Here is a 15,092-nt window from a genome sequence, read left to right as displayed (position 1 = left end):
AGACAGTGCGGGTCTGTGCGAGACAGTATGGGGCTGTGTGAGTCAGTGTGGGGCTGTGTGAGGCTGTGTGAGACAGTGTGAGGCTGTGTGAGACAGTGTGGGGCTGTGTGAGACAGTGTGGGGCTGTGTGAGACAGTGCGGGTCTGTGCGAGACAGTATGGGGCTGTGTGAGTCAGTGTGGGGCTGTGTGAGACAGTGTGGGGCTGTGTGAGTCAGTGTGGGGCTGTGTGAGGCAGTATGGGGCTGTGTGAGACAGTGTGGGGCTGTGTGAGTCAGTGTGGGGCTGTGTGAGTCAGTGTGGGGCTGTGTGAGTCAGTGTGGGGCTGTGTGAGTCAGTGTGGGGCTGTGTGAGACAGTGCGGGTCTGTGCGAGGCTGTGTGAGACAGTACGGGGCCGTATGAGACAGTGCGAGACAATGCAGGGCTGTGTGAGGCAGTGTGAGACTGTGTGAGACATTGTAAGACAGTGTGTGAAATGGGAGACACTGTGAGGCTGTGAGAGATGGTGTGAAATGGTGTAAGACAGGGTGAGGCAGTGTGAGGCTGGGTGGGACAGTGTGAGACAGTATGAGGCCGTGTGGGGTTGTGCGAGACAGTGTTAGACAGTGTGAAATAGTGTGTGGTTGTGTGGGACATTGTGAGACTGTGTGAGACAGTGTGAGACAGTGTGGGGCAGTGTGAGACTGTGTGAGACTGTGTGAGACAGTGTGGGGCAGTGTGAGACTGTGTGAGGCTGTGTGAGGCTGTGGGACAGTGTGGGGCTGTGTGAGACAGCGTGAGACAGTGTGGGGCTGTGTGAGACAGTGTGGGGCTGTGTGAGACAGTGTGGGGCTGTGTGAGACAGTGTGGGGCAGTGTGAGACAGTGTGGGGCAGTGTGAGACAGTGTGGGGCAGTGTGAGACAGTGTGGGGCAGTGTGAGACAGTGTGGGGCTGTGTGAGACCGTGTGAGGCAGTGTGGGGCCGTGTGAGACAGTGTGGGGCTGTGTGAGACAGTGTGGGGTTGTGTGAGACAGTGTGGGTTGTGTGAGGCAGTGTGGGGTTGTGTGAGACAGTGTGGGGCTGTGTGAGACAGTGTGAGGCTGTGTGGAGCTGTGTGGGGCTGTGTGAGACAGTGTGAGACAGTGTGGGGCTGTGTGAGACTGTGTGAGGCTGTGTAAGACTGTGAGAGGCTGAGTGAAGCTGTGAGAGGCTGTGTGAGACTGTGAGGCTGTGTGAGACAGTGTGGGGCTGTGTGAGACAGTGTGAGACTGTGTGAGGCTGTGTGAGACAGTGTGAGACAGTGTGGGGCTGTGTGAGACTGTGTGAGACTGTGTGAGACTGTGTGAGACAGTGTCAGACAGTGTCAGACAGTTTGAGGCTTTGTGAGGCAGTGTGAGGGTGTGCGAGACGGTGAGAGACATTCTGGGGACGATTTTCAGTGTGCCGCGAGGCGGGCTTTTAGGCATGCGGGGAGCTAAAATCCCGAATTCGGGGGTCCCGACACCATCTCGCCCAAAACCCGCCTCCATGTAAGTTTCAAAGGAGGCGGGTACCCGCCCCGCACTGGGACCCGCTGACCCGAGGCGGGAAGGGATTAGTGCCTGTTAACAGTCCTAAAAGCTGAATATAGGGAGTTAGGAGGTAAATTAAAAAATAGGACCTCAAAGGTAGTAATCTCAGGATTGCTACCAGTGCCACGTGCTAGTCAGAGTAGAAATAGAAGGATATTTCAGATGAATACGTGGCTAGAGGAATGGTGCAAGGGGGAGGGATTCAAATTCCTGGGACATTGGAACCGGTTCTGGGGGAGGTGGAACCAGTTCAAACCGGACGGTTTGCACCTGGGCAGGGCTGGGACTGATGTCCTAGGGGGAGTGTTTGCTAATGCTCTGGGGGAGGGTTTAAACTAAAATGGCAGGGGGTTGGGAACCTGAGTGGGGAAACAGAGGAAAGGGAAACAAGGATAAAAGCAAAAGATAGGAAGGAGAAAAACAAAAGTGGCAATCAGAGAAATCAACGGTTTAAATCAAACATGGCCACAGTAAATAATAATCCTAATAGGTCTAAGAGCGTTAAAAAAACAAGCCTGAAGGCCTTATGTCTTAATGCGAGGAGCATTCGTAATAAGGTGGATGAATTAGCTGCGCAATTAGAGGTAAACTAATATGATTTGATTGGGATTACAGAAACATGGCTCCAGGGTGGCGAAGGCTGGGAACTCAACATCCAGGGGTATTCAATAATCAGGAAAGATAGGCAAAAAGGAAAGGGAGGTGGGGTAGCATTGCTGGTTAAAGAAGGGATTAACACAATTGTAAGGAAGGATATTAGCTCTGATGATGTGGAATCTGTATGGGTAGAACTGAGAAATACCAAGGGGCAGAAAACGTTAGTGGGAGTGGTATATAGACCTCCAAACAGTAATGCGGAGGTTGGGGATGGCATTAAAAGGGAAATTAGAGAAGCGTGCAATAAGGGCACAGCAGTCATCATGGGTGACTTTAATCTACATATAGATTGGGCTAACCAAATTAGTAACAATACTGTGGAGGAGGAATTCCTGGAGTGTTTACGGGATGGTTTCCTGGACCAATATGTCGAGGAACCAACCAGAGATCAGGCCATCTTAGATTGGGTATTATGTAACGAGAAAGGATTAATTAGCAATCTTATTGTACGAGGCCCCTTGGGTCGGAGCGATCATAATATGATCAAATTCTTCATTTAGATGGAGAATGAAGTAGTTGACTCAGAGACTAGGGTCCTGAATTTAAATAAAGGAAACTATGATGGTCTGAGGCGCGAGTTGGGTAGGATTGATTGGGGAATGTCACTCAAAGGGTTGATGGTGGATAGGCAATGGCAAACATTCAAAGACCGCATGGATGAACTACAGAATTTGTTCATCCCAGTTTGGCATAAAAATAAAACAAAAAAGGTGACTCAACCGTGGCTAACAAGGGAAATTAGGGATAGCATAAGATCCAAGGAGAGGGCATATAAATTGGCCAGAAAAAGCAGTAAACCTGAGGATTGGGAGCAGTTTAGGATTCAACAAAGGAGGACAAAGGGATTAATTAAGAAGTGGAAAATTGAATGAGAGTAAGCTTGCAGGGAACATAAAAACTGACTGTAAAAGCTTTTATAGATATGTGAAGAAAAAAGATTGGTGAAGTCAAGCGTAGGTCCCTTGCAGTCAGAATCAGGGGAATTTATAATGGGGAACAAAGAAATGGCAGACCAATTAAATACATATTTTGGTTCTGTCTTCACAAAGGAGGACACAAATAACCTCCCAGAGATGTCGGGGAACATAGGGTCTGATGAAAGGGAGGAACTGAAAGAAATCAGTATTTGTAGGGAAATGGTGCTAGGGAAATTGATGGGACTGAAGGCGGATAAATCCCCAGGGCCTGATAATCTACATCCTAGGGTACTTAAGGAAGTGGCCCTAGAAATAGTAGATGCATTGCTGATCATCTTCCAACATTCAATGGAATCTGGAACAGTACCCATGGATTGGAGGGTAGCTAATGTTACCCAATTATTCAAAAAAGGTGGTAGAGAGAAAACGGGGAATTACAGACTGATAAGCCTGACATCGGTAGTGGGGAAAATGCTAGAGTCCATTATAAAAGATGTAATAGCAGAGCACTTGGAAAACAGTGACAGGATCGGACAAAGTCAACATGGATTTACAAAAGGTAAATCGTGCTTGACTAATCTACTGGAATTTTTTGAGGATGTAACTGGTAAAATAGATAAGGGAGAACCAGTGGATGTGGTGTATTTGGACTTTCAGAAGTCTTTTGATAAGGTCCCGCATAAGAGATTAGCGTGTAAAGTTAAGGCACATGGGATTGGGGGCAAGGTATTGACTTGGATAGAGAACTGGTTGGCAGACAGAAAGCAAAGAGTTGGAATAAACGTGTCTTTTTCCGAGTGGCAGGCAATGACTAGTGGGGTACCACAGGAATCAGTCCTTGGACCCCAGCTATTCATAATATATATTAATGATCTAGACAAGGGACGGTGGCATAGTGGTTAGCATTGTTGCCTCACAGCGCCAGGGACCCGGGTTCAAATCTGGCCTCGGGTGGAGTTTGCACATTCTCCCCGTGTTTGCGTGGGTTTCCTCTGGGTGCTCCGGTTTCCTCCCACAGTCCAAAGATGTGCGGGTTAGGTTGATTGGCCATGATAAAAATTGGCCCTCAGTGTTAGGGGGGATTAATTACGTGGGGTTACGGGGCTACGGGGATAGGGCTTGGGTGGGATGGCTGTCGGTGTAGGGACCGGGTGCTAGGGTTTGGATGATCAGCCATGATCTCGTTGAATGGCGGAGCAGGCTCGAAGGGCCGAATGGCCTACTCCTGCTCCTATCTTCTATGTTTCTATGTTAACTAGATGTAATATCTCCAAATTTGCAGACGACACAAAGCTGGGTGGGCGTGTGTGCTGTGAGGAGGATGCCGAGAAACTCCAGGATGATTTTGACAGGTTGGGTGATTGGGCAAAAGCATGGCAGATGCAATATAACATGGGTAAGTGTGAGGTTATCCACTTTGGTGGCAAAAACAGGAAGGCAGATTATTATCTGAATGGCAATAGATTGGGAGAAGGAGAAGTGCAACGAGACCTGGGTGTCCTTGTGCACCAGTCGCTGAAGGTAAGCATGCAGGTGCAGCAGGTGGTTAAGAAGGCAAATGGTATGTTGGCCTTCGTAGCGAGAGGGTTTGAGTACAGGAACAAGGATGTCTTGCTGCAGTTGTACAGGGCCTTGGTGAGACCACATCTTGAGTATTGTGTGCAGTTTTGGTCGCCTTATCTGAGGAAGGATGTTCTTGCCGTGGAGGGAGTTCAGCGAAGATTCACCAGGCTGATACCTGGGATGGCAGGAACGACGTATGAGGAGAGATTGGGACGATTGGGCTTGTACTCGCTGGAGTTTAGAAGAATGAGAGGGGATCTCATTGAAACTTATAAAATTCTGACAGGACTGGACAGACTACATGCAGGAAGGATGTTCCCAATGGTCGGGGAGTCCAGAACCAGGGGTCACAGTCTAAGGATAAGGGGTAGGCCATTTAGGACAGAAATGAGGAGGAATTTCTTCACCCAGAGAGTGGTGAACCTGTGGAATTCTCTACCACAGGCTAAAGGGATCCAGGGGTATGGGGAGAAAGCAGGGACCGGGTACTGAAATTGGATGATCAGCCATGATCTCATTGAATGGCGGAGCAGGCTCGAAGGGCCGAATGGCCTACTCCTGCTCCTATCTTCTATGTTTTCTATGGATTGGCTGCATCTCGATGGAGGCGGGACTACAACCCAAAAGTTGTAGTCCCGCCTCCTTCCCGACTTCTGAATGAACATCCAGCCCTCTGGGTTTGTGTGAGGCAGTGTGAGACTGCGTGAGACAGTGTGGGGTTGTGTGAGACAGTGTGGGACTGTTTGAGACCGTGTGGGACTGTTTGAGACAGTATGGGGTTGTGTGAGACAGTGTGGGGCTGTGTGAGACTGTGTGGGGCTGTGTGAGACAGTGTTAGACAGTGTGGGGCAGTGTGTGTCAGTGTGAGACACTGTGAGGCTGTGTGAGACAGTGTGAGGCTGTGTGAGACAGTGTGAGGCTGTGTGAGACAGTGTGGGGCTGTGTGAGACAGTGTGGGGCTGTGTGAGACAGTGTGGGGCTGTGTGAGACAGTGTGGGGCTGTGTGAGACAGTGTGGGGCTGTGTGAGACAGTGTGGGGCTGTGTGAGACAGTGTGAACAGTGTGAGGCTGTGTGAGACAGTGTGAGACAGTGTGAGGCTGTGTGAGACAGTGTGGTGCTGTGTGAGACAGTGTGGTGCTGTGTGAGACAGTGTGGGGCTGTGTGAGACAGTGTGAACAGTGTGAGGCTGTGTGAGTCAGTGTGAGGCTGTGTGAGACAGTGTGAGACAGTGTGAGACACCGTGGGGCAGTGTGAGACAGTGTGAGACAGTGTGAGGCTGTGTGAGGCAGTGTGAGGCAGTGTGAGGCTGTGTGAGACAGTGTGGGGCTGTGTGAGACAGTGTGAGACAGTGTGAGACAGTGTGGGGCTGTGTGAGACAGTGTGAGGTTGTGTGAGACAGTGTGGGGCTGTGTGAGTCAGTGTGAGGCTGTGTGAGACAGTGTGGGGCTGTGTGAGGCTGTGTGAGACAGTGTGAGGCTGTGTGAGTCAGTGTGGGGCAGTGTGAGACAGTGTGAGACACCGTGGGGCAGTGTGAGACAGTGTGGGGCTGTGTGAGACAGTGTGAGACAGTGTGAGGCTGTGTGAGACAGTGTGAGACAGTGTGAGACAGTGTGAGACAGTGTGAGGCTGTGTGAGACAGTGTGAGGCTGTGTGAGACAGTGTGAGGCTGTGTGAGTCAGTGTGAGTCAGTGTGGGGCAGTGTGAGACAGTGTGAGACAGTGTGAGACACCGTGGGGCAGTGTGAGACAGTGTGGGGCTGTGTGAGACAGTGTGAGGCTGTGTGAGACAGTGTGAGACAGTGTGAGGCTGTGTGAGACAGTGTGAGGCTGTGTGAGACAGTGTGGGTCAGTGTGAGGCTGTGTGAGTCAGTGTGGGGCAGTGTGAGTCAGTGTGGGGCAGTGTGAGACAGTGTGAGACAGTGTGAGACACCGTGGGGCAGTGTGAGACAGTGTGAGACAGTGTGGGGCTGTGTGAGACAGTGTGAGACAGTGTGAGGCTGTGTGAGACAGTGTGAGACAGTGTGAGGCAGTGTGAGGCTGTGTGAGGCTGTGTGAGACAGTGTGAGGCTGTGTGAGACAGTGTGAGGCTGTGTGAGACAGTGTGAGACAGTGTGAGACAGTGTGAGGCAGTGTGAGGCTGTGTGAGACAGTGTGGGTCAGTGTGAGACAGTGTGAGGCTGTGCGGGTCAGTGTGAGACAGTGTGAGGCTGTGTGAGACAGTGTGAGGCTGTGTGAGACAGTGTGAGGCTGTGTGAGACAGTGTGAGGCTGTGTGAGACAGTGTGAGGCTGTGTGAGGCTGTGTGAGGCAGTGTGAGACAGTGTGAGACAGTGTGAGGCTGTGTGAGACAGTGTGGGGCAGTGTGAGACAGTGTGAGGCTGTGTGAGACAGTGTGGGGCAGTGTGAGACAGTGTGGGGCTGTGTGAGACAGTGTGGGGCTGTGTGAGACAGTGTGGGGCTGTGTGAGACTGTGTGAGGCTGTGTGAGACAGTGTGAGGCTGTGTGAGACAGTGTGGGGCTGTGTGAACAGTGTGAGGCTGTGTGAGACAGTGTGAACAGTGTGGGGCTGTGTGAGACAGTGTGGGGCTGTGTGAGACTGTGTGGGGCTGTGTGAGACTGTGTGGGGCTGTGTGAGACAGTGTGAACAGTGTGGGGCTGTGTGAGGCTTTGCTCCTGGTATCCTGTGCCAATGTTTCTGCAGCATGTTCTGTGGTCCTCATGAATACATGGGGTGGAGGGTGGTGCGGTGGTTGGGTTAAACGCCAGAACAGAATTAATGGCACTAAAGCATGTCTCAAACCATTTACATGAATGGGGCTGTAGAGGGCTGTTGTTTGGAACCTTTCCTCATCAGTTTTCTCCTCTGGGGAAGCTGTTGGCCCTCACTGGGTTATGATTATTTGTCTGTGAGCTGAGACTGAGCATTGGCAAGCTATTCAATCTCAGGGACATCACAATGTAGCCTGATTCTGTCCTCACCCAATGTCCATGCACACTCACTGTCCAGAAAGCAGGTACTGGATAACAGTCAGGAGCAGGAACCCTTTCCCCCCTCTCTAATCCAAAGTGCTGAGGTCAATTGTTCCCACCCCAGCTAGGGTTGCTAACTCTGGTTGGAGGCATTGCTGGAGGTTTGATCACGTGATGTTCTCACCACATGACATCCGACCACGTAATACCTGATCACATGACTTCTACACATGTTATTACATTTACCTTATCAAGGTCAGGACCCCCTTAGTTCACTATCTTTGCTTTGCTTGTGGTTTCGCACCAGCAGCTGTTGTGTGAGAAGTTCCAAGAACCAGGAAGCCACCTACGAGCAGGCAAAGAGGGGAAACCGAGGGTGGGGAGCGATTCGCAGAGAAACCATGGGTGGGAGGAACTTTGATTCCACTAGTAACTAATGGTAACTCACTGAAATTGCACTGATATCTAATAGTAACAATGGTAACACTCAGATTCCCCTCATGAGGAGATTGCAGGGGCTCTGACACAAATTTTCAGAACCTCTCTGGCCACAGGGAATGTACCAGAGGACTGGAGAACAGCTAACGTAGTACCATTATTCAAGAAGGGTAGCAGGGATAAACCAGGGAATTACAGGCCAGTGAGCCTAACATCTGTGGTAGGGAAATTATTGGAAAAGATTCTGAGGGACAAAATTAGTCTCCACTTGGAGAGGCAAGGATTAATCGGGGATAGTCAGCATGGCTTTGTCAAGGGTAAATCATGTCTGACCAATCTGATTGAATTTTTCGAGGGGGTGACTAGGTGTGTGGATGAGGGAAATGCTGTGGATGTGGTATACATGGACTTCAGTAAGGCTTTTGACAAAGTCCCGCATAGGAGACTGGTCAAGAAGGTAAGAGCCCATGGGATCCAGGGTGCCTTGGCACATTGGATCCTAAACTGGCTGAGTGGCAGGAGGCAGAGGGTGATGGTCGAAGGTTGCTTTTGTAACTGGAAGCCTGTGTCCAGTGGGGTACCTCAGGGATCGGTGCTGGGTCCCTTGCTGTTTGTGATCTACATAAATGATTTGGATGAGAATGTAAAAGGTATGATCAGTAAGTTCGCAGATGACACGAAAATTGGTGGGGTGGTAAATTGCGAGGAGGAAAGCCTCAGGCTACAGGACGATATAAACGGGTTGGTCAGATGGGCGGAAAAGTGGCAAATGGAATTTAACCCTGAAAAGTGCGAGGTGATGTATTTTGGACGGACAAATAAGGCAAGGGAATACACAATGAGTGGTAGGACCCTAGGAAGTACAGAGGGTCAGAGGGACCTTGGTGTACATGTACATAGATCCCTGAAGGCAGCGGAACAGGTAGATAAGGTGGTTAAAAAGGCATATCGGATACTTGCCTTTATTAGCCGAGGCATAGAATATAAGAGCAGCACGGTGGCATAGTGGTTAGCATTGTTGCCTCACAGCGCCAGGGACCTGGGTTCGAATCCGGCCTCGGGCGACTGTCTGTGTGGAGTTTGCACATTCTCCCCGTGTTTGCGTGGGTTTCCTCCGGGTGCTCTGGTTTCTTCCCACAGTCCAAAGATGTGTGGGTTAGGTTGATTGGCTATGATAAATTGACCCTTAGTGTTAGGGGGATTAAATACGTGGGGTTACGGGGATAGGGTGGGATATGTGTTGGTGTAGGGGTTACGGGGATCGGGTGGAATATGTGTCGGTGCAGGCTCGATGGGCCGAAATGGCCTCTATCTGCAGTGTGGGGTTTCTGTGATTTCTGTGGGATGTTATGATGGAGCTGTACAAAACGCTGGTGAGGCCACAGCTGGAGTACTGTGTGCAGTTCTGGTCGCCTCACTATAGGAAGGATGTGATTGCTTTGGAGAGGGTGCAGAGAAGATTCACCAGGATGTTACCTGGGATGGAGCGCCTCAGCTATGAAGAAAGACTAAACAGGCTGGGGTTGTTTTCCTTGGAGCAAAGAAGGCTGAGGGGGGACCTGATTGAGGTGTACAAAATGATGAGGGGCATAAAGAGGAACTTTTCCCCTTAGTAGGGGGGTCAATAACAAGGGGGGGGGCATAGATTCAAGGTAAGGGGCAGGAGGTTTAGAGGGGATTTGAGGAGGAACTTTTTCACCCAGAGGGTGGTTGGAGTCTGGAACTCACTGCCTGAAAGGGTGGTAGAGGCAGGAACCCTCACAACATTCAAGAAGCATTTGGATGAGCACTTGAAATGCCATTGCATACAAGGCTATGGACCAAATGCTGGAAAATGGGATTAGATTGGACAGGGCTTGATGGACGGCGCAGACACGATGGGCCGAAGGGCCTCTTTCTGTGCTGTATAACTCTATGACTCTATAACCAATATTAATACAATAACTCACTGATAGTTTATATGCAACCGGTATTAAATGTATTTCCCCAAGTATTAACTAGTAGCAATCCTATAACCCACTGATATTCACCCTGAAACCATAGCCAGAAATCTCCTGCATGGTCAGGCTCCCCAGTCGGTGCCACTTTCAACAGGCCCCATCTCTCTCCCGATCTCCTTGGTCTCTGGTTTGGACTCCGGTTCCACTCCCTGGGCTTGGACTCAATAAAGGAGAGTTTTCATAGAATGATAGAAATTACAGCACAGGAGGTGGCCATTTAGCCCCTGGTGTTGATGCCCTCTCCTGTAACCACATTCCCCCCAGATTCTTTTATATTCCTCCTTTTCAAATATTTGTCCCCATCCCTTTTAAATTAAATTTTAGTCTCCATCTCTATCGCCACATGAGGTGAAGGATCCCATGGTCTCTTAGCCCTCAATTCAAGAACCATCCTTTTCCCTTCTGCCTTAGTTCTTCCAGTGATACTCCTTGGTTTCCATTCCTTAATTCCCCATTTGCCCATCATTAGAAACAATCTTTCACTGTTTACCCACAGTAAGGCTTCTTGGGTTTCACTCACCCCTTTCCTGGCTGCTCCTCTCTCAGCACCGCTCCCACTCACCATGTTGCTGCTGCTGGTCCTGGCACTGCAGGAAATCCTTGTCCCCACGCCCACCCCATTCTACCCCACCCCCGCTTGAACCCAATCCCTCAGCCAAGTGTCCCCCTTCTCTCCCCTGTTCCCCTTCTCTCCCTCGACAACCCATCCCCAGACTCCCTTGCTATCCAAGCCCTCATTCTCCAGTCTCCATTTCCACACCAATAGAAAGGAGAGGTGATCCACTTCAAAGGCCCTCTTGTGCTGGTCCTTAGAAATACAATAGAAAACGATAACGATTGGATTTCAAATGCTCCTAAGCTATAACATGAAAGTATAGAAACTCTGAATCGTCCATAATAAGAATTAGAAGAGGCACTTGATAATTGCAAAGCCCTCCTGCCTCTGGAGCTTCAAGTCCCCCTTACTGCGTTGGATGTTAAATCCTCAGGTGAGAAGAGCCAATTCCCGAGTCTCCCTCTCTTACCCCCCTACACTCTCCAGTCCCCTGATTCCCGAGTCCCCCCCTATTCCTGACCCTCCAGCAGCCCCCTCCTGACTGTTCCCGGCACTCCAGCTGGTCGCGGTTCTCTGCAGCAATGGTCAGGTGACATCACTGAGCCGGAGGCTTTTCTGAGCAGCAGCTGTTGGCATCACGGGGAGGGGGCGCACTGGCGGGAAATTTAAATGGTTGATCTCCCGGGCTGCAGGAGGCAGTGCTCGGGGGAGGAAACTCCAATTCTGGGACACTCCCGCCAAAAGCGGGAGGGTTGAGAACCCTAACTCCAGCCGAGATCAGTGAACTCAGCACAGACCTAGGGACCCAGGACCTTTTGCTCTGTATAGCTCAGTGCCAAATTGTCTTAACCGATGCAGCCAATGGTACGGCCCCCTCACAAGACCCCGCCAATAACTCTGATCATAGCTAACAGGATTTTCAAAATGGCAGGCCGTCATCCAGAGAGGTAAAAAGAAACCACCAGCTGCAGAGGCAGCAAGTTCTGAACTCACCTCTGTGATTGCAAGAACTTGGACGCAAACATTAATAGATAGAAATATTGAAATTAATTTCCTTGTACTACACTCGTGTACAAACAATATTTGCCACTGAAAGGCTTTCAATCCTTGATTAATCATGAGTGGGCCTCACGCTTCCAAGTTAGGTGTTTGTTAATTCGGCAACCCTACGCATGAGACCAATACTCACACGGGTCGTACAGTACAGTTTAGGGCTAAATCATTCCTTTATTACCCTGTGTGCACTGTACATGTACAGGACCTGGCACTGAGACACACACGGTCCATACAGTACCAGATGGAAGTGAATCATTCCCTTTTAACCTGTGTACTGTACAAGTACAGGAGCTGACACTGAAACACACAAAGCGAATGGAATGTTGGGATATGTAGCCAAGGCAGTAGAACGCAAGATGGTAAACTAAGTTACTCCCCAGTGATCACCATGAAAAACATCTGCAGGGACTGTAACAGTCGCAGAGAGGAATGAGATTTACCTCAGTATAAAGGGGATAGGCAAAGCTTAAAGAAGTTCAGACTGTATAGTGTTGAGAAAAGTTGATCAGTGGGAGGAGGGGCCTCTGGGAGGGGATACATGTCATCGAAAAGGGGCACCACACAATAAGCCAGTACGACCAGAGGAAGGAAATAGAAATTAGTGAAACAAAAAAGCAAAACTGATGTAAGGAAGAACTTCTTTACTCAAAGAGTGAAAGATGTTTGAAATAATCTGCCAGGTGGGAGGATAGAGACAAAACACCAGTGTTAGTCAAAATACCATGATGGGTACTAGTGGGACGAGTTTCGATGGGAGTATTAGAGTACTAGAGGGACAGGGCTTCGATGTTAGAATTAGGGTACTACTAGGAAGGGCTTCAATGGGAGAGTTAGAGTATTAGAGGGAGGGGCTTCGATGGGACTGTTAGGGTATCAGAGGGACAGGGCTCGATGGGACTGTTAGGGTACTTGAGGGAGAGGCTTCGATGGGAGAGTTAGGATACTTGGTGGAGGGGCTTTGATGGGAGAGTTAGGGCGCTAGAGGGAAGTGCTTCGATGGGAGAGTTAGCATACTAAAGGGATGGGCTTTCGTGGGCTGTTTGGCCTACTCTTTTCTATAACTTGTCATATGTTCTTTTGTACTGGAACTGACATTGAAACACACATGCCACATGGTATCAGGGGGGAGTGAATCATTCCCATTTACCCTGTGTGTATAGGTACAGAAACTGATCCCTTGGCACCGGGAGCGGTAAAGTACGAGGCAGGAGTAATCATTCCTTTTCACCCAGTATGTACTGTAGGCAAGGGAGCCTTTCACTGTTGCCCGGTCTGGCCACCAGCTGACTCCAGGCTCACACTGGCTGAGTCCTAATGCTTTTTGACTCACGAGCCAATCAGTTGTAAAAACACTCACTACAATTTATAGCAGTGCCATAACCACAAGGACTGCAGCAGTTCAAGGAAAAGGCCCACAATCATCGCCTTCACAGGGCAACCAGGGCCGGGCAATAAATGCCGGCCTTGCCAGTGACGCCCACCTCCCGACTTCAAATAAATAAATGTACAGGACCTGACATTTAGACACACATGAGCCACACAGTATCAGACGGGAGTGAATCGTTCCCTTTTACCGAGTGTGTACTGTACAAGTACAGGAGCTGACACTGAGACACACACGAGCCGTACAGTACCAGACAGTTGATTTATTGCCAGTTGGTTGATTTATCAATCAGAAAGTACACTGTATTAATAAATGAGAGATATCTTACCTAGCTCCTCGAGTTCAGCAGTCATGGATTTGGAGCGGAGAGTCAGTGTGGTACTTGGTGCTCTCTTTGGGGGTGGTGGGGCTGAAATAAAAAGAGACGAGAGGTTTGACTTTCTGCCCAGGACCTTTCTAGCACCTCCGATGTGTAGGTGCCATTTTTTCTCCACTGCCTGAATCTCGTCGTAATCCTGACAGGAATCATCGCACTGCTGGAGGATCTTGTTCAAACTGCGCGTGGAAGCAAACTTCTTCATACTATCCCTCGTGTAGGAAGCTCGGGCCTAGCGGGTTCTGGGATGTGAAGCGCACCACATAAATTCTCCGCTGGGTGCTGCCTGCATGCTTCCTAAAGAGTACTAATTCATTCCCAGAATGTGGCAATGTCAGTCTGGGTTCTCAGCTAGACAGCAGTAAAATTATTTTTAAGCCACCCTTCACCTCAAACACACAGATTTCGGGAAAATCATTTTTTTCTTTTGATGTTTCTCCCCTTAAAACATCCAACTCAGGAGCGTAAAAGAATTCAGTCCGCTGTCACAGTCTCAGGTGTGCCGAGATTTTTCCAGGCTCTGGCTTGCATACGAACAATACGGCATTCAAATGTTCAACAGGGAATACCATGGAAACAAGGCCAGCAGGCAACCCCTTCCTCCTCCTCCTCCTCCTCCTCCTCCCACCCTCCCTCGTTCGCTCTATAGCCGTGCTTCAGACACTCTGTGACAAGTACGAAGTGTGAATGTAAGTTCTCCGGTCAGATAGGACTGTATCCATTTGTAAATAAGTTCTTTTTATATATATATAAAATATATATATATTAAAAAAGGGAAACAGGCTTTGAACGAGGTAGCAAAGATTAAAACCGCTGGAGTGCGAGATGTGGATCTGGCCTGTGCCAGGACTCAGGTTACTGCCTGTGAGGAGGACACAGAACATCCGAGAGCTGGGTCCGAGAACGACAGCATCAGCACACAGAAAAATGATTCCAGCTCTGAATTTTAAATGGTGTGTGAACTGCTTCCTCCCAAACAGTCACCCAACCCAAACTGTCGCTTCAACACAAACAGCTTGTCGACGTTCTTTCTGTGAGGTGAGTAGGCAGACTGACAGAGCTTCAAAGGTGGCAAACATTAGGTTTAACGCTGCCAACTGCACGTACAGCACCGACTGCCCTCTGACCCTCGCCCCCTAGTCCTTCTGTCCTCCTCGCCCTATCTCTCTCCGGCTGCTCCTCCTTTCCACCTCGCGCTTGTGTGTTCTCTCCCACCTCCTCGTTCTCTCTTCCTTTTCTTTCCCCTTCCTTATCTCCCTCGCCTTCCTCTACCCCTCAGTCTCTGTGACATCCTTTTTGCCCCTTTCAGTAAAGTGCAACCATATCGCTTTGAAGCAAGGCAGAGATCAGGCGCAAAGTTCAACCTCGTTAAAAATTAACCCAGCTCCCCATGAATAAACAAATTGACACCTCAGTGTTACTGAACTGGAAATTTAGAGCTGAGGGGTTATGGAGATTCCAAGTTGCTGTAAGTATATATATCTATATATATATATATATAATACATACATATATATGCATATACATATTTATGTACACAGACATGCATATATGGGACTCCCTCCCTAACAGCACCGTGTGAGTACCTTCACCACACGGACTGCAGCGGTTCAAGAAGGCGGCTCA

General features: G+C 49.4%; 1 protein-coding gene across 1 annotated transcript in view; it reads right to left on the bottom strand.

Moving 5' to 3' along the window:
- shank3a (SH3 and multiple ankyrin repeat domains 3a) overlaps nucleotides 1-15,092 on the bottom strand; it is a 1,542,118-nt gene that overhangs the window by 86,978 nt on the left and 1,440,048 nt on the right. The window contains exon 18 of the mRNA XM_086010558.1: nucleotides 13,419-13,499. Coding sequence (XP_085866684.1) covers nucleotides 13,419-13,499 — 81 coding nt within the window. The remainder of the gene's footprint in view (nucleotides 1-13,418; nucleotides 13,500-15,092) is intronic.

The sequence above is a fragment of the Somniosus microcephalus genome, chromosome 17, assembly GCF_052327205.1.
Source record: "Somniosus microcephalus isolate GS21.2 chromosome 17, FLI_Smic_1.0, whole genome shotgun sequence".
In the NCBI taxonomy this organism is placed as follows: Eukaryota; Metazoa; Chordata; class Chondrichthyes; order Squaliformes; family Somniosidae; genus Somniosus; species Somniosus microcephalus.
Note: the sequence above shows the minus strand (reverse complement) of the source record. Positions and strands in the feature narration are given on the sequence as shown.